This window comes from Odontesthes bonariensis, chromosome 4, assembly GCF_027942865.1.
Source record: "Odontesthes bonariensis isolate fOdoBon6 chromosome 4, fOdoBon6.hap1, whole genome shotgun sequence".
Lineage (NCBI taxonomy): Eukaryota > Metazoa > Chordata > Actinopteri > Atheriniformes > Atherinopsidae > Odontesthes > Odontesthes bonariensis.
The window spans coordinates 13,626,441-13,650,872 of record NC_134509.1 but is presented as its reverse complement, the minus strand read 5'-3'; the positions used below and the strand labels follow the sequence as shown (position 1 = coordinate 13,650,872).

The 24,432-nt window shown below is 42.1% G+C and overlaps 1 protein-coding gene across 6 annotated transcripts in view; it reads left to right on the top strand.

The window, feature by feature from the left end:
• The window catches only part of bnc2 (basonuclin zinc finger protein 2), a 154,717-nt gene that overhangs the window by 52,701 nt on the left and 77,584 nt on the right, over positions 1–24,432 (top strand). For 2 of the 6 annotated variants that reach the window (XM_075463064.1, XM_075463069.1), the window contains exons 1-3: positions 15,767–16,106; positions 16,995–17,339; positions 20,851–20,913. In XM_075463064.1, coding sequence (XP_075319179.1) covers positions 15,849–16,106; positions 16,995–17,339; positions 20,851–20,913 — 666 coding nt within the window. In that variant the 5' untranslated portion in view covers positions 15,767–15,848. Of the gene's footprint in view, positions 1–15,766; positions 16,107–16,699; positions 16,724–16,994; positions 17,340–20,850; positions 20,914–24,432 lie in introns of those variants that run through there. The other 4 variants (XM_075463070.1, XM_075463067.1, XM_075463068.1 and 1 more) reach the window with 4 other exon arrangements.

Here is a 24,432-nt window from a genome sequence, read left to right as displayed (position 1 = left end):
GTAATTACTCTTTCCTTAATGTCTATTCATTGGAATGGGAGAAGACTTGGCCTGCACTGGAATACCGCGGGGTGTGGCAAGTCGGTCTTTTCCAACACAAAGAAGTGACGAATGATGGCAGCCAGAGTTTACTTGTCAAGGTTTTTAAACACACACACATGCACATGCAGCATTCTCGTGTGCTAACCCCATCCTCCTCAAACAGTTTGTCTCTCACTCCACACTCCTTCAAACTTGGCCCAAAACAGGGCCTTACATTCCCTTCCCATGAGTCCTAGTGTGGCGAGTCAGCAGAAGGACCCCAGATTGAGCTGGCTGCGACACCGCCTGCATCGTTTGGGAGCGTGCCTGGGCCCTCCGTCTCAGTAACCTTGGTTTGCCCCCTCTGTTTGCGAATTCCTGTCGCTCCAACAGGACCACACTGTCCCCAGCAAAATGCTTTCTGGCAGTGGGCAGCTGGACAGAGTGGTGGGAAAGTGAAGTGAAAGCTCAGATTGTCTTTCAGGCAAATAAATAAGTCATGATTGTGGTGTTTCAACTAACAGTTATTCACAGACATTGTTGGACGCACAAAAAGAGCACTAAGAATCACAAAAACAGTGACATTTGTGAATAATCTATCACAGATCATAGACATACGTAATCACCACAGGCACAACAGAGAAAAGGCAGTTTATTCTCTCTGATCACCAACACTTTGTGTCATGCTCTGATATGAACCGAGTCATGATTGGTCCTTGAAGTTGAGCTAACTGTTGGGATTGGTTGCAAGGTTGCAGTCGGTCTCTTACATGTCATCCTGTGGCGGTGTTTTGTGTCTGCCAACACTCAGACTCTGGAGTGTTTAGCCTTCACTGCTAGTTCTGCTGTCTAAGGAATTTCACAGGCTTAGTAATTTTCAGTTATGTCTTTCTGTCTCTCTCTTTTTATACCCTTTCCCTCCTTGTTTAAAATCAGAGTTATTTGCGGTGCGGTGCTTGGTAGTTTGTGGTTCTCGGAACGGCTGTATTATTCCAGTATTAAGTATCTAGTCTTTCACCATAATGTTATAAGAGGCTTCCCTGGCTTAAAATATCAGATTACTTGAAATGTTATAAATATTAGTGTCCTGCAGTGTTTCAACATCCCGTTTCAACACAGTTACAGTCTAGGACCAATCTAGTGTATATTCTAATGTTGCTGCATTTGCTATAAATGGGAAGTGTAGTGATTTTACTCAGATAATGCAGTGTACTACTGCATATATAGAAATACATGTATGTAATGCCATTATAAATAACTCAGGTGACCAGACATCTGTTGTCCTTTCATCATGATTAAGGTTACCTTAACACTTCACATATTATATATATATACATATATATATACATAAACACAATAGCCATTCTCTGTATGTCCTGTACATATAGTAGATTACAACTGACTATAGTAAAGTTGACTTTGACTGTAGTGTCACAATCCATGGTTGTAAACTGTGAACAGTAACAGATCCCTGGGCTTTTGCTTTTTTTGTGTTCATGTGGCTTGACAGCAATTGTGAGCCATGCATACAAAAATTTGTAAACCTAATCATGTAACTTTTTGTAACTATCAAATCATGGATTTATATATGTATATATGTATTTATGTATATATGTAGCCCTAACCATATTTCTAACTTTGAAGATGATTCACAGCAGAAAGCAAAGTAGAGAAGTGAAGAACCACGAGTGGGAGGGAAGTATATAAGTTTATATATATAACGAAAGTTAAAAACTGTGTGCAGAACGAGTCTCAAACAAGCAATGTTTTTCACAAAGGGACCTCTGCTTTATAAAGGTCTATGGATTAACACATTCCACTGTCCCCTGGGACTTCCTTAAATGGTCAAGTAAACATTTGCAACACTTTGACATTGGATGTCATTATGTAGACACACATGCGGAGACGTAGGACACTGTCATGCTGACGATTCAAAATTTAAGCTACATCTGTGTACGGAACTGAGTAAGTAAAACATGGTAACAGTACAATTTTAAAACATTTACTGTGAAACAGCAATATTTTGGGGTGTGGATGAAGTACTTCATGATCTGTCATGAAATTGCAGTTGTGTTATAGTTTCTTTTTGTGATCTTAGAGATTACCTTTTAAATCTAGTGCCAAAAAATGGTTTATTAAGAAAGATTAAGACTGAAACTAATATATGTCAGCCTCTCAAAAGTGAGAATATTTCTACTTTTCTCTGTATTTTCTTATCAACCTCGAAGGAAGGATTGAACATCTTCATTTTATAATGGTAAAGATTACAGGTCATCTTGTTCTCCTCAGCAAACACTCAATACAGCAACACACTTAGCACATTACACCACAGTGTGCCTTACCTTGCAAGAGCATGTGTCTATCAAGCAGCAAACAAGCCCGGAGGGGTGCTGGGACAACTCATCGGACCTTTCAAGAGTCCACTCCAGTCTGAGGGATTGTGCCCCCCCCCCCATGATGCAGATGAGAAAGACACCAGGATCAGTTTCATTGGAAATGTCACAGTTCTGCTTTGTATATCAATGCTTTTTAGAAATGCAAAATGGCAGCTCATGACGTACTACTTTTTAAATTTTTTTGTATATAATTAGGAAGCTAACTGACGGATTAATTGAAAAATAAGATATTCCATGGTTGCAGCACCAGCTCAATTGAACATTTTCTTCCCCTCAGTCTGTCCACATCCATGCTGGTTTTTCCTCCTGTCTGTTTGCTTGACGGTCCACTGTGTCACAGTGCTACTAATGGCCACTGCTGAGCCAGCCACTTTCTAAATGACACCCTCCTCCGCTCAATACAGCTGCCCTGCAGTTACACACTCAACTCCTCTCCCCCATTTTTCTTTCCCTCCCTCCACCATTTCCTCTCATGTACAATGCAGACGCTTACCTCTGTCGTATGGAAGAAAATCAGTTTCTCGTCAATTTTCTCTCAATATTTTTCACTCAACGCGCCTTTTAATAAAAGATTTCCAGCTTTTCTGATGCACATACCTATTCAAATATCACACATAACAGACTAAATCATTGACTGACAGTGTGTGACAGCAGAAGCATCTTCTACTCGCTGATAGCAGTGCTCTCACCAACATGTGGATTCATTCATTCATCATTCATTCCTCTCCAACTCTCTTTCTTCTTTTATCTCCTTTTCCCTCTTCACACTACAATCCTTTCTCTCCTTTTCATCATCTTTATCTTGTGGTATTCATGTGCATGTATGTGTGTGTGTGTTTGCAGCAGAAGGTGGTGAAGCACATTTCCTCCACTTCAAGACAGGGCGATACAAAAGATGCATAAGCCAAATTGAGTTTGGCCCAAGTGTGACTACAACAGCCCTGCCAGACTAAATCCTGGATCAAAATATGCACATGATCACTCTCGTTCTCTCCACATATCAGCTGTCCAACCTCTGCAAACCCCAGGTGCCACTTACATTTAATTTAGTTTGAATTACCTCATTAACTCTCAAAGGAAAAACAGTAGCACTTGTGATGACTGAAGCCTTCATCTTGCGTTTCCTCAGAATTTCTCTTTGCAGGGACCTCACACACTCACAAAGTTCTCCCCTTAAAGTTCACTGGTTAATCAGCCAGGGGTTCCAAGATCCGAAAAGATGGTGGGTGATGGCAACATTATGGCACTGGCAGCTTGTAACTGGATTGCTGTAATTATTCATTGGGAGAGTGATGCCTTCCAGGGGCTGAAGATTGATTAGGCTTGATATGCGACTCAGTGTAATCTGTCTTTGACCAGGGCTCCTGTCCAAATTGGCAGGAATAATAAAAAGAGAGGAAGTTACTTCTAAAAAGAACGGAGAGACGAGTGAGCAAATGAAGATGGGGGTGGGTGGACAAAGGGAAGGGAGAAAGATTGAGGCACATCCTGTGTCATGTCTCATGTGGCGCCCTTTGCCATACACAAACCATCAATCTCCAAACAACAACAGCAGAGCAACCATGTTGTTTACAGCAGAGAAGGCTCAAGTTAAATAAAGCCATTACAACCTTTAAAATCACACCTCTTATTTTCATCGTCATTGTTGTTTAGGTTCAAAGTGTTAGTTTTCAAGGCTCATTTTTTCCCCCCCTTAAATTCCTTGCTTGTTTTGCAAGCCAGACCAACACGATTCTCGGTTGTCTTATTTTCTACGACTAAAGCGTGTCTTCAGTTAATCCTCCTGTGTAAGCATGGCAGAACTTAAAAGGCTCTGATTAGGCTGTTGTGTCCCACAGGTTAGCTAGATGTAAACTCGTGACACACTGATGGTGCCCATGCATACCCCAGAGAGCTTTCTTTGTGTTAATTAAAGGAGTCTCAACTGCAATTAGCTGGCTTTACAATGAGAGTACCCATAGATAAACACACATATATATGCACATGTTCACACACTTTGAAAAAGATACAACCAAAGTGTGAGTGCATTTAAAAGTCCACAAACAAAGTAAAGAGTTTAAGTATGACTTCATTTACTTTATTGTTGAATTAACTGTATCAGATTGTGGTCAGTGTCAATTAGGGCTCATATTGTCATCAAAATATGTGTGACAATAGCCAGTGTCATCAAAAAAATCTACCTTTACTTGATACTTTTCATGTTTAACTGCTGAAATTACATCACAGAGCCCATGTTTAACACTGGAACAGAAATTTGTCCCATACGTATTTGTCACGATTGCCATTAACCCCATTAAGCGACTGGATTCTAGCACAAACTTTGAGATCATGATCACCAGAGAAACCATCTTGACAAGCTTCATGGTTTATATGCATAGCTAAGGTGCACGTTTGACCAATTTATACACAACTCTCTCTTCTAGTAGTCAACAGTCTAGTAATCAACAGCCCAGGCTTTTTTTTCCCCAATCAAAAAGTTTCAGTGGACAACTTTTCATGATGATCGCGTGTAACAATCTAATGGGTGAGGAAAATCAGCATTTTTGTTTTCATTCAAGGTTTCATATCTCTGAGATGTGGAACTGGACTGACTGGAACATGTTGCATTTAACTATTCAAAGGCATCTTTGCATTGACAATTTCCTAGTATTTCTAGAAAATCCACAAAATTTACTCTGAATACTTATAAATGATTTGGCAGTGCTTCATGTTGTGTGCAACTTGCCCAAAATTCCATTAACCCTAATTATGGCAAAACTGACATACTGTAAGTAAGAATCAATCAAACATGTTTGGGTTTTGTTTAGAGCATTTTTGTGATTACGTACCCCTGAAGATTATTTTACAACAGCAAACTCTGATTAATATTCCATGTTTTTTACCATGTGCCTGCATAGAGAACCTTAGTTCTTCCAAACGCTTACATAATCCTGTTGTAACCACATAAAGTCAAAACTGAGTGGCTGTGTTCTTCTCCCTGTTAGACCTTAACACAGAGTCAGGGTCCATAGTGGCTAAATGGCTCCTTATCCTGTCTCCTTATGTACCAAATTAGACCTGAGCTCTCCCAGTGTGCTCCAGCCTTGTCTACAGGAAATCAAGGCCAGGTGGAACTTAAGTGAATGAAGCCCCACTTTGGCACATTCTAGCTAAGAATATGGTGGCAAGACCAAGCCCCCCCTGGAGTTTGCCAGGAGTTGGGGGAGGACACACAGAAAGAAAAAACACATATGCACAGGTGTGCATACCTATTTGCTGAGGCTCACTCGCAGGGGAACGAACTCAGGGTGGATACATGCTGTCAACTCTGTGGCAATGGCGCTTAGCCACTCTACACCCATGTTTACTTATTTATTGGCAGCGACGGCTGTGATGACAGGGCCACTCACCCTCAGACAGCCTCCCAGGCTCTACGATGTCCCTTCAAGCAGGAGCGTAAAAATTTTAAGAGCCCCAGGCCTGGTTTGATGATTTTGACGCGAATTAGCGTGTACTTGAGTTGTCGGGTGCATTCAGGGGGCTAACTGTTCTAATGCGTTTACTCTCCTGCCTTATGAGTGTGTTTGTGTGTCTCAAAGCGAAGTGTCACTTAATAATTTAGTTGCTGGTTTCGTCCCCCTCGCTATCCATCCATCCATTCGCAGCTCTTTATGTCTTGCCTCTGGGAATGTGGAGGCCATTCCGCTGCCTCTCTGGGAGTGATTGAACGTGCAGAGACAGGTGACAGAATCTCAGGTTGTGGTAGCGTGTAAGGACAAAGCGAGAAAGACTGACATAAACGTGAGGAGGCAAGAATTAAAGGCGCTCAAGGTGATTTATGTGCGACTGGAAGATAAACGGCAAACTTTTTTTTTTTTTCTCAAATCTCAAGTGTGTTTTCTTGTCATTTTTACAGTTCAGGTTCCTGACATAAAATCTCTCGTTCATTCTGTCATTAAATCTGTCTTATGTGTCTTACGTTTTAAAACAATGCAACACAGACATGCAAGATGGAATAGCCTCTCACATCTAACACTACATCACACACGCACACACATGCACTCACACACAGCTGGGTTTAGTCTGTGTGAATGCCAGATGTAGACTGGACATCTTTTTTTCCCTCTCATCAATGTTTTCTGACTAATAGGTTCTTGTTTTCAGTGGAAGTGGTTCTAAGCAGGAGTGAGAAGTCAAAGCTTGCACGCCAGACCTGTGGCTACGCTTGTAATAATCAAATAATGTAACTTGGCCACATGCAGGAATGTGTGTTAATGCACGAGAGCTTTCAACAAAGTCCCCCAATGCCTGTGGCCTCCTATATAGTTTAATGTGACTTGATGTTCACTTAACCCCCTTTCCCTCTTTCTTGTAATTGAAACCTGATGGTAGAATTATGATAGTTTCTTCATATTTTCTTTCCATTTTCACTGAGCTGATTTTTGAATTGGCTGTGTGTAGTGTTCGGTGACAAGGAGTTTGGAAACATCAATGGGCAGAACACTAACGTAGAACCTTGCCATAGTCTCATTGCAAGACGAGCCAAAATGACTTTTTAAAGTGCCAATCGTTTGGTTGGAGCAGACATCATGCATAACTTTAAAAGTACAAATGTATTACACTTGAAGCTGTCCCGGTCTTAGTCTTTTTATACACACAGCTGAAAAAGATGAGGAGGAGAGATGGAATGAAGGGACGATGTGCTGTGAGTGAGAACTGAATCCAAATTTTTCCCAAACTTTTCTGCTCGTTTGCCGAATGGTTTTTACTACCACAGGATGATTTGTGTGACATTTATTTGAAGTATTTTTTGGCACAGCGAATCACAAGTGTTTGTGTGTTTGTCGTGGTGTTAGTGGTTATGTTCCTTGTCATGTGTATACCATAAATAAAGACTCTCCTGCCTAATGTAACCCACATGTTTTTTGTTCCCACCTCCCTCCCAGCTCAGCAATTGTTTTTAGGGAGTTTTCAGATGGTACACAGCCCTTCTGGACCGCATCTCGGCTTTTGTGAGGTCATTGAATTTTTTTGCTAACTTATTTATTTATCTATTTAGTTTTTTTTTTTTTTTATATCAAAAACAGTCATGGATTTCCCTGTTACTCACAAATGTTAATGGGTATAATGTGTGATTCCCATTACTTTGCTACATCACCAGATGCAGATGACCTTTATTAAAACATATTTGCACACACAGTCATACCCACACAAAAGATTTGCGTACTGTATGACGAAACTGTGGTTGATCGTTTGACCCATTTGACAGAGACTGATTGGTTTCAGATTGCTGTTATGTGTAAATGCTGTATACAACTTTAAGACCTGCCTCTTGATTGGAATTTGATTATGACGTGACTGTCATACACAGATGCATCGTACCACCAATATTCTCTTTGCAGTTCCTCCGCTCAAAGTGTTTATGAGGTCAGCTGATGACCTCATAGACACTTTCTTATAACAAATCAAGTTTATTTTGATGAGTGACAGTTTGGATTCAGTTGAAAGGCTAACCACCACCAAACTGACGTGAGCAGATTTTGGGTTTAAACCAAAAAAAAAACAAAGTAGAGCCCAGTAACTGAAGAACCAATTTGTTGGATTAACATACAGTAAAATAAATTTTACTGAAGGCGCTAATGTCACTAATCTCAAACTTATAGTGTCTTTAATGACTGAGATTGCACATGATTGGGATAGCTTCATACAAGACTATTATAGAGCCTTTCTTTTTTGGCACCAAGCATCAAGAGGTTGATCTTTGTTGCATTTTGCTGAACTAAGCCAATAAAAGAAGATGGTGTATGGCAACTAAGGATATGGAGTATTACGGTCTTCTTGCACAGTCTTTTGTCAGTATCCATAGGGATCCATTTTTCTTTAAGTGCATGCACAGTTGTTGGTTGCACAAAATGTTTTTGTTACTTTACAGAACTTTCAGGGATAGAACTTACACCATGTGGACCCTCAATCACCTTGTGACCATGCAGATGTGGCAAGCATCATTTTTGGGCAGGAAAAGTCATGCAAAACTTACTACTGTGGGATATCTGACTTTGGGCAATATATATTTAACTAGTGTACATTTCCTATAAGAAATATATATTGTCTTACTTTCAGGCCTCCATGGTTATTCAATGTTTTTTTTTTCAGTGTTTTCTAGTCATTATTTTGCCCATGATTGTAAACAGCAATCCTTTAGTCCTTAACAAATCTTTAAAAATGAAAAAGATCTGTGTAACAACCACTGTCTACCCCATCTCTACTCTATCTGGGCCTTGGTAAATGTTTCGGTGAGTGCCAAAGGGAGCAGAAAGCTCAAAGAGATAAAGACATATTAGTCAGGTGGAAAAAAAAACAAAGTTATAAGAGAGAGGACGAAGTGTAAAAACAGAATAATGAGAGATTGGAAGACTGAAAGTTAGTGTGAAAGAGATAAGAGAGGGAAGACACTGAACTGTAGAAAAGGACTTTTTCAAACTCTCAGTGCTGGGTTCGGTGGAGATCGGGTTGGAGGAGGGGGTGGGGTGCACGACAGGGGCGCTGGCAGGGTTGCCACGGCAGCGTTCCGGATGGGCAGGCGGTCTCCTCTCAGGAGGTGAGGGGGGACGTGGGGCTGTCAGGGAGCCTGGCAGGTAGAGACACAATGCCCTGTGACTGGGGGGGAGCACGGGTCAGTGAGAGAGGACAGGGCTGAGGGGATGGAGGTGGGTGGAGGGGGTGAGGTGCAGGCGTGTCTGATGAGGTGAGGAGAGGGTATGGATGGGGAGGGAGATATGAGGTCAGTAAATGAGGTTGGTGGAGGCAAAGAGCTAGAGATTATTAGAGGAGAATTATCCAAGTGTAAGTGTGGAAGGCTGAGGAGTAAAGGAGGGGAAGAAGAGGGAGAAAATTCTGACATTTACACATCTGTGAAAAACTTTGAAACTAGTAGCCCCTTTCACACTGCCGAATAACCCGCGTTTAATTCGCGAATTTAGCGTGTCCGCTGTTGTGTTCACACTGCCGACCCGGGCTGCCGCGTCAACTCGACTCGCCTTTCGACCCGCGTCGGACCCTAGTCTTTTTGCCGAGCCGAGTTTGATGTGAACGCAATCGACGCGGGTCGGACATGGGCGTGACGTGAGGAGTTTAAAAGACAGAATGGACAGCTGATTCAGAACAACAGCGACAGGTGAGGACAAGTTTCACTCTGTTTTAGCCTACATCAAGTTCGAGACATTTTTGAAGATGGCCAACTGGGGAGACAAGGAGGTCCGCGAGCTCCTCAGCCTCCGAGCAGAGGACGTTATTTACCGCCACATGTCGGGGACGGTGAAGGATGGACCTCTGCTGGAAGGGCTGGCGAGAAAGATGGGAGAGCGCGGTTTCCCACGCAGCAAGATGCACCGTAAAGTAACATCTCCATGAACTGCATATACAATTGCAAAAACAAGTTCTCAAGGTGTCCCGCCATCGTTTGTTTGAAAATTTTGATGCAGACAGGTGTATTTCACCCTACCTCCGACGCATGGCTTGTGCCTTCGTCATTGTACACGCCCAGCATTTTATGTGTTTCGTGTGACGCTCTGCCACTAGGCAACGGCCCCTGAACTCGGCTTCAGGCGACACGGGTCACCAACACGCCAAGCGTTCACATTGCTCGACGCGGGTCGAAGGTGCAATTTGGACCCGCTAAGGTAGCGGGTCTCAGTGTGAAAGGGGCTAGTGTCAGTAAGCAAATGATCTCCTTCCTCTCACAGAATCTCCACACACCTCTTGGTAACCCCTACTTTTATCTACAAAAATGCTTCTCAGCTAACCTATTCATACTAGCATGCACAATAGAACAGGCACAATATTATTTTTTAGGATCCCCTTCTTTTATATTTCCAGCCATGTCTGCGAGTTTTTACTCCAATTCTGGTGGGATTATAAAGCTCAAGCTAACTTTTCTACTCTTGTTAGCCACAGTAAAATTGCAGACAACTCCTGCTTCCAATCTGTCCCACTGGACACAGCAAAAGTCAACATATTTTGGGTCAAAGATCATTTTAGTGTAATTGGAGCAAAAACATGCTCCATACTCCTTGTATGTTCTTGACATTTTTGTGATAGATGATAACCAAAACTCATATAGTTTTTATCTTATTGTCCATGAAAATGATATGATAAAGAAAACTGCACTCAGGCAACCAATGAAGTCGAAGATATTTTTTTTAATCTTTGATGATATCTGTTTTGCTTTCTGTTACAAACGCTGCAAGTAAAAGTAAATGAATTGGCTGAAATGTTAAAGAACAGATAAATTCACTCACACAGGCGCTCGGAGAACTCCACACTGAGAAGTCTCAGCTGAGATTCAAACCAGGTGTGAGGTGATGGCCACCATACCACAGTGCCATCAACAAAAATATTGTGTTGACTGATTAAAATGAGAATTACGTTAGAGTGCATTTCTACAGAAACTACTATGAAAATGAATGTGTTTTGGGTGAAAGTAGGGTGCAGAAAGAAAAGGAAAAGGGATACCTGTAAGTTGCTTCAGGATTTGCTATAATTTGGTCAGAAGACGGTCCAGTCAGCGTGCTGCCTGCAGGTGAACATGTAAATGGCCTCACTGTGTGTGCATTGGTGCTGATAAAATTGTAGATTTTTCTCCAGACCACATGAGTGGTTGTATTCCCCGCTTGGAAAAGCAAAGCTAGCATGTGGAGTGCTTTTATGCACAACATGTGTCATTAGGTCATGAATAGCCAAACAGGCATTAGCAGATTATGGTGTCAGCAATTAACCTTTTGCCATTTTACATTAACATGAGCAAAGCTAAAAAGTGTAAAGAACTCATGAGGCTCAACCAAGGAGCTCAGCTGCTGTCTTTTTCCTCTTGTTTTTTCACAAAGGTGCACTTATTAGTGGAGTCCAGATTGCAGTGATCAGTGAAACAGGCAATCATGTGGCTCCCTCTCATCTCTCAGACCTCTCGGTGCCCTCGTCTGGCTTTTTCCATGTCTTTTTCTTAGTCTCCCTCTATCCCACTATCACAAGTGGAGGGCTGTTCCTGTTAGTGTCATATGATGTCTTGTGGCCCTGTAGTGGTAGCAGAACAGTGACAGTTCTATCCCTGTGCCATCTGATCGACACAGTGCTCCTTGTCACATGCACACATACTATGACCATAAATCAGGTCACCGACAGAACCAGCCCTCGGCCATGTGCTCCTGCTTACAGTATGTCCCTAGTGTGCTGCACAAAGTCCGCACACACTGGAAATGCTCCTTCCTGTCTGTGTCAGACCATTATTGTTGTTGCTTTGATTTGTTTATTTGAATTACATGACCTGAAATGAAAAGTAAAAGAACACCAGAAAACTAGCACAGCCGTCAAGCATTGTAATTATGATAGATGACCTTGACATCTGTTTCATACTGACTGTTGTTTTGCTCGAACAAGATTTTTTTGGCTCTCAAGACTCAAGAGCTGTTTCACCCAATTTCTGGGCTATTTGACCCATTAGATGTCAGTGTTTGGGAAACAAATAGGCAGTGCTAAGAGGTTTGATGGGTTGTGATGGAGGGCGCCTTGTTGCTTACAATCAAGGGCTTTAAAATCTTACTTTTACTTTATGTGCACCACTATGTACCTTCTCTCACAGAGGAATGAAACTTGTATTCGCTTTCACCTAACATATACTAGAGGCTTTGATTCGTTAATACTTTACACACAAATCATTAGAGAAACTTAGATGAGGCAAAGAATTGAGTGGTGATGAAGGACTTTAACTCATATGAAATGAATAGCTACATAATTTGAGGGAATGACATTGATTAACTTAATACAATGTCACTTTCTGCATGACACCATGGGTCCTTCTTTTCATCTGAATGTAACTTAGGGATTTAATCACCCACCCAAACTTTTCTGAAGACCCCTGAATGGCAATGGCAGCGTGGTTACTCAGCAGGACAGTGAACCATATCAAACCGAAATTTCTCACCAAGAGCTCAAGGAATACAATGAAAAGCACAAGCTTGTTGATCTGGCCGGCAAAATCCCCAGATCACAACCTGACTGAGTAGTCGTTATACACCACAGAACACACCCCATCCACTAAGTTTTCATCCAAAAACCCACTGAAGCCAAAGACTGGCTGCCAACATTACAAAAGGAAACTCCGAGATGCCCCATGTTTCAACAGTCTCAATAAAGTTTGTAAAACTGTCCTGAAACTTTATTGATTTGAGACATGAAATTGGTTACATAAACTGTTGCCACTAAGGGAGTGATTATCAGTTTTGTCAGATGACTAAGTCTTTTTATGGAGGTTGGAGGTGTTTGTGGCGGAGTTACACACGACTGTCAAGCAAAAGGTCAGACTGTAGAGTTGGTTTTCCAACTCAACTACTTTCTGCACCTTTTTTTAATGACTTTTGTTTTAATAGTTGTTTGGTAGGGTGTACACTTTAAAAACAACTCGGTTAAAGTTAGAAAAACATCATGGCTTGTGGAAACAAGACTTACCACTGAAAGACACTTGGTATCCAAATGGCCACAAAACACATTTGCTGAAGAGCAGAAGTAGCAGAAGAAGCAGGCAGCATGTTCAAAGTCAACTAATAGATGAAAATTAGATTTAAAAAAAAAACATTCTCAAGTAAAAAGTTTTTTTTTTTTTATTTATCATAGGTCTCCCTGTTTTATCAAAAAGTATCCGAGACATCTGCTTGCATGCAAACACTTGCATGTAGATCAGCGATGGGGGCAAGGTCACTTAATCTCAAAGATTTGCCTGCCTTTCAGTGCTCCTTTATATTATGGTCACAATCATCGTCCCATGAATTATGCTGCACATTTTTAAAGGAATAAGGGAGGTTAGTAACTTTATTCTTGACAGTCCATCTCTGACTGCTCAGTTCGCAAAAATTGCACCCCAGACTAAGGGTGGGATTCAACCGGGAGTGAGGGTGCTGTGGCAGAGCTTTAACTTCATGCACACATTTGTATTGATCCATACATGCCTGAGTGGCTGTTGCTACAGAGCAGGCTGCCCTTATCGTTCAGGGCTCCCCCTGTCACCAGTCAGTGGCAGCTAACGAGAAATCCAACACATCACACACTGATATACCACATGCACATCCGCCTCTGGGCTGCCACCAACTCTAGCCTCTTGCCTCACCCAACTACCCCCATTCTCCATCTTCACCCCCCTTTTTGCTCTGCCGCTTTTTCTACCTCACTTTTCCTCTAATGAGTTGCAACACTGATAACGAGCCTGATGATCTTCCATTGATTCAGCTATCACTTGCTTGTCTGGTAATTGATCCGTAGCTGAGCCTCTAGTTAATTATATGGGCTTCGACATGGACCCCTGCCCCGCAGGGAATTCTCAAGTCCTGCACAATAATAGTTTTAATAAAGGAGCCAGAGGATATCCAAGATCTTTTTTTTCTACCCTTTCCAGCTAATACAGATTTTTCATCATTCTATTTCCTTCTCCCGCTCTGTTTCCCCTCCAAATTTCTTCATCTCAGTATTTCTACTACGTGGCCATTACTATCAGCAAGAGGCAAGGTGGAAGGGAAAAAAGGCAAGTGAGAAATAAGGAGGAAGAGTGAGCAGTATTGGCAGAGTCCATTCCTTTCTCCCACAAATAACAGCCATTAACCAGCCAGGTCAGAAGCTGAGCCACCAGCTTGACTTGAAACACTGAGTGCCACTTCAAAAACCCACAGACTAGCACATTTACAGACAAGAGGGAGGGAGAGAGCAATAGAGAGGAGGAGAAAAAAAATCTGGAGAGCAAAAAGGAACCTTGGCGGCTAAATTGTCACTTAATATAATTAGCCAAAGCCTTGTGCATTACCTTTTCAATAAGTTGTTAAGAGCAGAGCTGGCGGTACATGAGCAAGAGGTGACACATTATGCATTTTACAACAATGCTGCTTGTGGCTACCGACAGAGGACAGGCCACAATGCAAAAGTGGACGGTGGAAAAGAAAAGAAAGCGAAGGAGGTCTGTAGTGACAGAGAAGTAGGATGACAAAGAGATTTAGAAGTGAAAAAAAATCTGAAAAGACAGAAGGAGAAAAAAGGAGTTCAGATGTAAATTTAGCAGGAGACAAAAAGACACAAGTGCACATTTATAAAGTGATAAGACTCGCACTGCACTTTTCTCTCTGCTACCAGAAATCCCCTGTACATAACAGTAACGACTGGTGTGATAATCTCAGCAAAGGTTAACGCTGTACTGCCATTAGTGCATGGTACAAAAGGCTTTTAACAGACAGCCAAGCAGCTGTCTGCTGCAATTTACAACAAAATTTGAAGTGACTTTATAGATCAGAGGCCATTCAATGTAGCTGAGAAGAGAAGTTCTCCGTCTGTCCCTTTCTCTTTTGTTCCTCTGTTGTGGAAAAATCACTGTGACATCTCCCTCTCGCTGTGGACTGAGGCACCTGGTCTGTCATTTCTCTAATGATAGTGGGGGAAAAAATAGGGTGGAGAAGAAAAAAATTGGAGATTTTAAATAAAGAGGAAAAGGAAAGGAGAAAGACGTGGTGGTGGAGGGGATGGAGGGTGTCTTCATTGTGTGAGATGTGTCCTATGCTGTGTCTAAGGAAGTATAGATCTCCTTTTTTTTTGTTTAATCCTCCTGTGTGTCTTTTTCTCTGTGTCTGCCTCCCTTTACTCCTCCATCCCTCATTTTTTTCCCCTTACCTTTGCTGCTGTGGGGACCAATTTGGCTAAAATGGAACCTCTTCCTCATTTTTTTCTTAATTAAAATCTGAGAGCCTCCACGGAGGAGAAGGAGGAGGAGGAGGAGAAGGGAGAGGGGAGAGGAGGTGCTTGTGATCGTTGTGTGTTCATGTGCATGCTGGATGTGGCAGATTGCTTGCGTTCCATTAGTCTTTCATTAGGGTGGGTAAAAATCAAACAAAGGCAACTGAGTTTTTAGAGATATAACAAGTCAATTGATTTTTTTTTGTTTGTTTGTGTCTTTCATTTTTAATTGTGGTGTAAATCAGAAAGATGCTGATTAGTTGTGAGCAGAGAGCCAACGCCTGCCTTTTCATTTTTTAAACAACGAGACAACTACTTGACAACTGGAAGATAAAGTGGTGTGTTTTTTTTTAAAATTTAAGTTAGAACCTTGGCTTTTTCGCTAAGCACCGTGTGTGTGTTCGCATATGTGTGTGGCAGGACGGTCCCATGGGAGAACTAAGTTGATCTGAGATGTGCCGGCCGCTCGCAGCACAAATGGTAATAAAGCAGGGGGACAAACGCTCCCCCTCCTCTTTCTCCTGCTCAGCGATGCCCCCACCTTCCTGCCCCTAGCAGAGGAGGGCTGTGTGTCTGTGAAGAAGTGTTCAGCACAGTGTCATTGAGCATCTCAGAGTGGAACGGCACAGTTGACTCAGTTGAGCCCGCACTAGCCTGACACACACACTCTCTCGCTCACTCACTGGCTCTCGCATGCTCTTGCACTCACACACACACATACATTCAAGTGCTCGGCTCAGTCCCTCCGTGGCTGCGGCGGAGTACAGAGGAGTCAGACAGAGAAAAGAGGGAGGAAAGGCAGCGGCACGGACGTCGAGAGAGGGACACAGTCACAGAGAGAGAGAAAGAAAAGGAGGCAGGGAGAGGAGCGGGAGGCAGGGAGAGCAGGAAAGCTGGTGGCTTACTCCCACACCTCATCTTCACTTTCCTGGGACAAGCGCAGATTTCATGGTAAGAGGCATTTGTGCTTTTTATTGGCTCAACACTGTTTTTTTCTTTTTTCTTTAACTTTTTCTTTAACTTTTGATTCGTTGACAGATTTTTTTTTTGAATTAGAGACATCATGTTTTCAAATTTCCCATTTAGTTTGCTGAGTTTAGTCTGCGATGTACAATTGCGAGTATTCGTTATTTTCAAGAATCCTTTTGGATTTTACAATGACAGGAGAGAAATTCCCACTGAACAAACTTAAATTTATTTCTAACATTCCTGTGCATGTTTTAAGAGTGCTGATGGCAGATCCCAGGTCAACTTTTTACGTTGTACTTTTTTACAACAAGAATACTATTCTTGTGTGTTTGAATGCATGCTGGCAGGTAAACATGTGCTCCACTGTGTGTGTTTGCATGCAAATGTATCTGTCTTGAGTCCATGTTCAAGTACAAAATAACCGCCACAGACAAGAACATTCACCCCTCCTCACTAGCTCCCATTGCTTCCCCCGCTTTATTTTGTTTTACTCCATTCTTGTTTGCCCCCACCTCCTCACCTCCATCCGCCTCCCCATCCTTCCTCACCTCCAGTGGTTCGCTCATCTTCCCTTGTCCAAGACAAGACTCCCAAGGAAGGTAAACTGCAAGCCCTCTTTTCTCTGTCTTCATGAGAGTTAACTCAACACACACACACACTACTCCGCTACCAGAGCTGCCAAGAAACCTCTCACTCACATCAACTCCTCCATCTCCCCTTTCCTTGTTATCCTCCTTGAAAAGCAAAACGAAAAAAGCCAGCGCGACCCCAAAAGAACCCACCTTCACTGACTTATTTTTCTTCTCCCCTCCTTCACACTCCCACATCCTTCTTGCCCTCCCTCCCTGTCTCTCCCTCTCTCTGTCTAAGTCCAAGGAGGCAGAGTTGGATGTGAGAGGCAGCAAGTGTGACACAGTCCCACTAGAGCCCAGCAGAGCCCCGGAGCCGCCTAGGCCACCTCCAGCTCAGGTTAACGGACCCACCGACACAGCTGGCGTTTGCTTGAGCATCCCTGCCAGTAGTCACAGCAGCAGCAGCAGCAGCAACAGAAGTGGTCTGGGCGGCATTAGCATTGTTAGCAGCAGCGCTGAGGGAGCAGGCGAAAGCTCCATGCAGTTCAGCACCAGACCGCCTAGTGCTGAGCAGCCGGGCTTCATGGGGACATGGCAGCAGCAGAGCACTGACAGCAACCTCCTATACAGAATGTCCCAGCAGGTATGTCAGCTCAGCCTCACCTCCTCATCTTCTCCACCTCTTATCTCCAATCTCCTTCTCTCTGTCCATATTCTCATTCTGTGGGGCGAAAACTATATTTCTCTTCATCTCTTTCAAAATGTGTTGACATGTTTGCTTTGTTAATGTTTACTACCTCATGGTCCAAGAAAAGTGTTTGTGTGTTGAGTGTGTATCAGTAGGTGTGTATATTTAGAGGGTTGGTGGATGATTGTTGTGTTTTGTGTTGTGATATTTCAGAGTCCTTGTCTGCAAAAGCATTTTAAACAACTTAACTTAACTGTGGGACAACATCAGATTAAATGTGTGTGTTTATGTTCTGTTACACACACTGTGCTTGAAAAAAATACCCTGTTCATGAAGCCACTTTCTGCGTGCTCCTTTTAATTTTATTAATTCAATACATAAGTCCTCTGCAGCCTATGTAACTGTCCTCTCCAAACTCGTGATGTTTTGTGTATTTGTAAAACACAAATTCTAGTTAATATTTTTACAATATCAGATCGTGAATTTATCTGAGCATTTGATGTCTTACATCTTGTCCGGACTCGTTACATAAATGCTTAGGTCTCCGTAATTGGTCTGTGAGCGGTGTGGAGTTTAAAAGCAAGCAATAGCCGTGTTTTGGTAACCTCAGTGCCGATAAAGACTCGGGCAGGGGCACCCCTCAGGGACCGGCTAATTAACTTCATGTGGCCGAGGCAGGAAGTCCCTTGCGCGGCTACAGAGCAGCAGAGGAGCCGTGAACGAACCGAGTCTCGCCTGGAAAAGTAATGATGGATAACGGATAGGCTGCACAAGCTGAGGAAAGTCCACATTTCCTCCCGACATTTCTCGCCTGTTACCGCGGGTGTTTACACTTGACCGGCATCTTTTTAAGTTTTTTTTTTCTTTCCAAGTAGTCCTCAAACTAGAACAATGTAGTTCTTTTTTTTTTTCTTTCAAGGGATTAACGTGTTTTCGTTGGATTAATATTTGGCACAGAGAGGGAGGAGGAATGAGAGTCCCGTCTTGTGCAAGTGTGCGTGTGTGCGTGAGTTTGTGTGCGTCCGTTCGCGCGCACGTGTGTGAGGGGGAGACAGTAAAGATAGAGGATGGTTGTTAGGTTGCAGTTAATCATAGCGGGACCTGCAGGCTCTCCGTACCATGCACATGCTGTTACGCACTCTTGCGCAACAGCCTCGCCGCGGCTCTGTGTTGGAAATGAGGAGCAATCTATCCTGTCACCTACTAACAGCCTGTATTAATTTATTTTAATCTTTAAATTATTTTTGTTTTCTATTTTACTCCAGGGATAGCCTTTTCACCGCTACAAAACCGAATTAAAGAAAAAACATATATCTGTGTAACTTATAATAAAAAGTCAATCTTTTGCTTTTTACCAAGCCTGATCCAAAAAAAAAAAAAAAATGTAAGTCAAGATGAAATCCATAGTTAGATTAGTTCCTATTGCACCTCACGCTTTCTATGCAGCACTCTATTGTAACCCCCTTTTAAAATTGATCCTAAAGAGACGATCATACAAGCCACTAAAACACGAATTACAAGAGATTGGTAGATTGTCGAGGCCAGCGAGTCTCTTTTCTCCTCCTCTGCCGGCAGGAGCAGGTGGATGGGCCCCTGCGCTCCCAATCTGATGGGACCCCACGCTTGCATCCCCAATCTTTTTTACAAATGCGCACCGTTGTTTCAATATAATCAGCTATGGGACTCGCTGTTATTTATCCTTCCTCGTACCACTTAGAAGACATCTTCCCATGTTTAGTAGGCATGACATAAATTCTCCGAAGGAAGCCTGTTCCTTGACAGACTCGCCTTATTGGAATCTAACCGATAATGACTTTGTGTTTGCTGAGCCTGGTGCACTCTTGGGTGTTGGAGAGAAATGTGTTATGGGCTTGTGCGTAAAAAAAAAAAAAAAAAAAAAATCGTCCTCCGTAAAGATCACCTGGACGACAAGAGAGATGCGATATTCTATCGTTGTTAGGCCAAATTATGTCTGATCGATACACAGGCAAAAAGAGTCCGCGCAGTGCGTCCAGGAGAGACGCGGCTGCGGGGAGGTGCAGGGCATCAGCCAGCCGAAACATTTGGGTCAGTTTTGAAACGCCTCTTTAATCACACACGGGGCAATGTTTTACAAATCGAATACCACTTTGAGGTGAAAGCACGTATTTCAGTCTGGACTGAAAGTTGAAATTACAGCCAATAAAAAGGCTCAGATGGGGTTTGCAGCAGGTGTCTGATCATATCGGTGGACATTCATCAGTGGTCCATGGAAGTTCAAAACAAAGGTTTTGATGATCAAATCAAAAGGTGTCAAATGCCTTTTTAATTATTATTTTGGTTGTTGTCTCTGTGTTTTATAGCACGATAATCCAAGCATTAAAAGCCTCGAAGAGCGCAAAGAAAATAAGCCAAACAAAACAGGTGCCAATTCGAAAACGACTGTCACCGTGGACTTTGTTCATTCTCTCTGACTAGCCGCTGTAAACATTTTCTGTATATTCTATATTTCGACTGTAATCAAAAAGATAAATCAATTCAGTTTCATATCAACAAGATTTAAAAATAAAACATTTTCCGGCAAAAATATTGATTAGAGGGGACACTGATGCAAAATGTGCAAGCAGATGAAAAATATAGGTGGAGTAAAATATATCAGGTCTTTTCATCAATTTTGATTGATTGAATTGCACGTGCATTTTTTTCTTTTTCTTTTCTGCATTGCGCGTATTCTCCAAACCACCTAAAAACCACTGCAGACCGAGGTCTTTTTCGAAGGTGAACAATTAGCACATTTCATTTAAGCCGGAGCAGTTTTTTGTTGTTGTTGTTGTTGCTGTAATCTTTGAAGAAACTAATTTGCCTTTTTTTAAAAGAAATGGCATAGACAGCAAGCAGTTTAAATTCAATCAATTAAATGGATTCGATAAATACCAATTATCTGAGTTTCCTAATGTTCAGAAAACAGTGCGCATTTTACACGACACTGTAAGAGGTAACTTTCATTATTGCTTTTTATGGGGGAAAAAATACAAACATTATTCAGGAGTTTAATTATTTCCCAGGCATTACGGAGAGATGATATTTGGAGCCTTAATTGACCTGCTGCTCTACATGCGTGGCTCTGAATATCGACCCTTGCAAGTTAAAAACTCCGGAGTTAAGTGATACCACGGGCCTAATTGGCTCATCAGGGATATTTCCTGCACAACACAGCAGCCGGAGGCCGCGTTTTTTTAATTTAATTTTTTATTTTCTTCTCCGCTTTACGTCGGAGAAACGTGGGAACTAACTTAAGGATTTGAGGGGCTCGTAAAATGTGCCTTTACCTCTACCTGAGGATCTGCCGATGCCACCCAGGCTCAGCGCAGATCTCGGAGGACAAAAAAAAAAAAAAATGGGAGGGGGGATGAACCAAACAGAAAACAGTGTATGTCTTCAGTCTAAAACTATCTCTAAAACAGCCTCTTCCTTTTCTTTTTGCAAGGGTGCTGTAACGCGGCTTCCTTTGAAGTGCGACAGGTCGACTATGGGCCGAGACCTGGAAGAGGTACAGTGGCATTACAGCTTGCCTGACTTCTGTCTGCTCTCAGTGCTGCCTGCTTCTTCTCCCACGGAGACTCTTTGATTCACATGTGAACACAGCAGGGCTTAACAAAACAGGAATACGAATTGCACAAGTAGAAATCTGGATGAGGAATACAGTACAACAGCAAGGACAACCAAAACAATAATGATAACACTCATGATAATTATATCTATCTAAATGCATTGCAGTCTTCACGTTTTGATTTGGTCCCTGTTACCTTTTCTTTTTTTTTTTTTTTTAGAAAATTGAAGATCTCCCTGGCATGTAAACCTGTCAGAATTTTATTTACTGTTTATTATGCGTTTGCAATTTTAGAAAAATAAAATACATTAAAAGTCAGCGAAAGTGTATAATCGGATTAATAATCAAGACGTATTCGTCATAAATGTCAGTTTCTCTTTCAAGTAAAACCACGAAGGGCCATTTCATATTGCCTGTTTTGAAGCGAAATTGTTTATAAAGTGTAGTGGAAGTGAATTATAAATCCTTCAGCTCTTTAGATTATACTGTAGGATTTTTTTCACTTAAAATTTTTGCTTTAAACGTTAAAAAGCTTGACCTGAATCCTTCTCTCTCTCTTCTTTTTTTCCCTCATCACGAGTCTTACTTGAAGTTTCTTTTACTGGTATCAATATCACGGTCATGTTGACTTAATCCATGTACATCATCAGCGTCCTGTGCAGCCTACTCTATCCTGTCTGTTAATGTCAAGCCACTGAAAGTGAATGGTGTTGGCTCTTAGAGCGTGAGGACAGACGTATTTGTGGAACAGCCCTGCTTTGTTTTGTCTGAGTGAAGAAATAGGGTAGATATTATCCTCTTCAGCGCAGATCACAGAACAAACTAATCTGCCCATTAACACGCTGATAGACTCGGAGCAGTGTGTGCGCGAATGTGTGATGTGTGTGTGAATCTTGTTCTACACGGCGGGGTACCAGCGTGTTGCATGTTGCATATGTGGTGCATATGCATTGCTTTTTACTGTAGAGTGGGACTGGGAGGCAATGATTTGATGCATATGTGTAGAATTATCCACAGTCATTGAATGTGTGTGTGTACGTGTGTGGTTACATTCAACTGTTATTATTTCCATGTCTGTCTTTGATGGGTCGTTGCACACGGAGCATATGGATGTCTATACGTGCATGTATCCGGTGTCAAGTGTGTGTGTGTTCTGATGCTGAAGTTTGCTCGTGTATGTGTGTGTGTGTGTGTGTGTGTTAAGGCGTTCATGTCTGTGCTTTTGCCATTTATTTTTCTGAGTGGGTGGCTAAACAGTCATATGCCAGTTGTGTGAGTGTGTGTGCGTGAGAGAAAGAGCATGAGTGAGTGTGTATCCCTCATTTTGTGTGTGTGTGTGTGTTCCTGTGTGTTGGCTCTGGCTCCATGTGTGTGCGGGTGCGAGGTGAAGTGTCTCTTGGCTGGCCCTGGATGGAGAGCTGGAGGAGAGCAGAGGTGAAAGAGGAGATTTGCAGAAAAGGCACGCACCACTTCCCCCATTACTACTTTTTCCTTTTCTTCCTCTTCTTATTCTCTCTCTCACTTTTTAGTCTTATTCCCTCACCCTCACCATCTCGGTTTTGTCTTGACTTCACTACCGTCTTACTTTAAAAAACTGCGTTGCCACCTCCAGTTCCGATTGCTAAGTCAGATTTTTTTTTGCAGCTTCTGTCTTTACAGAAAAGGCTCCTGACATATAATCTGTGTAAAATGAATTCTTTCTGTGCTACCACTTATAATAACACAGAAGGACAAGTGTCAGAAGCAGCACAATGTTTCTTCAATACAGGGAAGTGACTGGGTGTGTCTGTGTATCAGTGTTTGGTCTGGCACCTGATTGGAAAAGGTTTAAACCTCTACCGGGTCAGATTCCACTGACAGTGCAAATCCCTAACTGTGAAGTTGTGGTTAGAAAACCCCGATGAAATAAGCAGCGCTCAGAGAGGCCACTGTGGTGTTCAGTCAGTGGGCATCTCTCTCAGTCTTTGTGTGTATGATGCTATGCATGGTTCCTGAAGGCAGCATTACTTCTGCAGGAGAGAAATATGAGCGTTAAGACCGGGTGGAAATGGGGCCACAGCTGCTTGTATGTTTACTGTATGTGTGCTCTATTAAGAACCCATCTAGCTTGACGAAGTGGGAGGATGCACAAGGTCCCATTCATCCTGTGGTCCCCACTGTATTTACACAAGCACCAACCAGGGAGATATGACGTCTGCTACATTTTTGCTTTAAACTAAGTTCAGTTTTAGTTTTACTGTGTTTTTTTCTAAACTTTTCTTTTTTTTTTTTCAGTAATTGCATCACCTGGCATGTGCTGTAATCTTATTATAATGTAAACTTACAGTGAATGATTTCTTACTTTGGAGTGTGATTTTTTATTTTTATTTCCCCTACTGTAAATCCTAAAATAATAAAATGGATCAAATCAGAATGATCCCTTCTTTATCCCACCTTTTTTTTTTTTTTACTCAAACAGCTTCAAAATGATTTTGACTCTGCTTGCTTATCATTACAGTATACGTCTGATCCTGCCAAAAAAGAAAAAAAAAATGTTTAAAGATCATGTGAGTTTTGGATCATGCAGCAACCTCTGTAGCTGTGCAATAATGCCCTGCAGAATGGGTAAGCACTGACCCTGACTCTGTGTGTGAGACTCGGGGCAAACAGCGATCAATAAGCATCATGTGAGCATCACTCACGGGCTCCGTGTCAGCTGTTTCCTGTTTGTCCTGAGGAGACGGCCGTCTCACTGCTATGGTGAATGCCTGAATAATGTGGAGGGATGTAGAGATACAATCATGGATAGCAAAAAGGGGTGTCTTTTTCATATGGCAGGGTGCTGCGATTTTGTCTGTGTGCGTCTGTGTCAAGGCACGGCAGAAATGCAGAGCCATCTGTGGTGAAATGAACTGGAGCTGAGTCTTTCTCAGGGACTTCCTATGCTCCTGTGTGGGCATGTGAATGTAAAAGGAAAGAAGTGCAATGTTTATTTATTGCAAGACAAAATTTATTGATAAAATAATGGTAATATAGCTGGAAAATATAGCTGTGGAATCTGAAGAAGATTGATGAGGTAATTTGCGGCAGAGAGATTTATGTAGGTTTGATTCTTTTTAAATCAGTGTGGTAATTGAATATTTGAGGTTAAATTGCATTAGATTGCAATCAGATTGTTACTGGTAGTATAAATAGGAGAAAAAACAAAAACAGTTCTGTTTTTGCAGATTAAACTGATATGTTTCAGTTGGATCCTAAACTTATTCATCTCTGTGTTCTCTCCCTCTTAGTTTTTCAAACATATTTTTCTGCTGTGCAGCAGAACACCGCTCCTTTTACTCCTTTCAGCCTCTTTCTCCTCCTTTCAATCTCTAAATTTCTTTCAAAAGACCCTGTTAGTTATTTGTCTTTTGGGCAGTTTCCTGCAGTGGGGAGAAGTCGCCGGTGTGAGGAGGAAGTGTGTGTTTGAAGGGCCAGCCG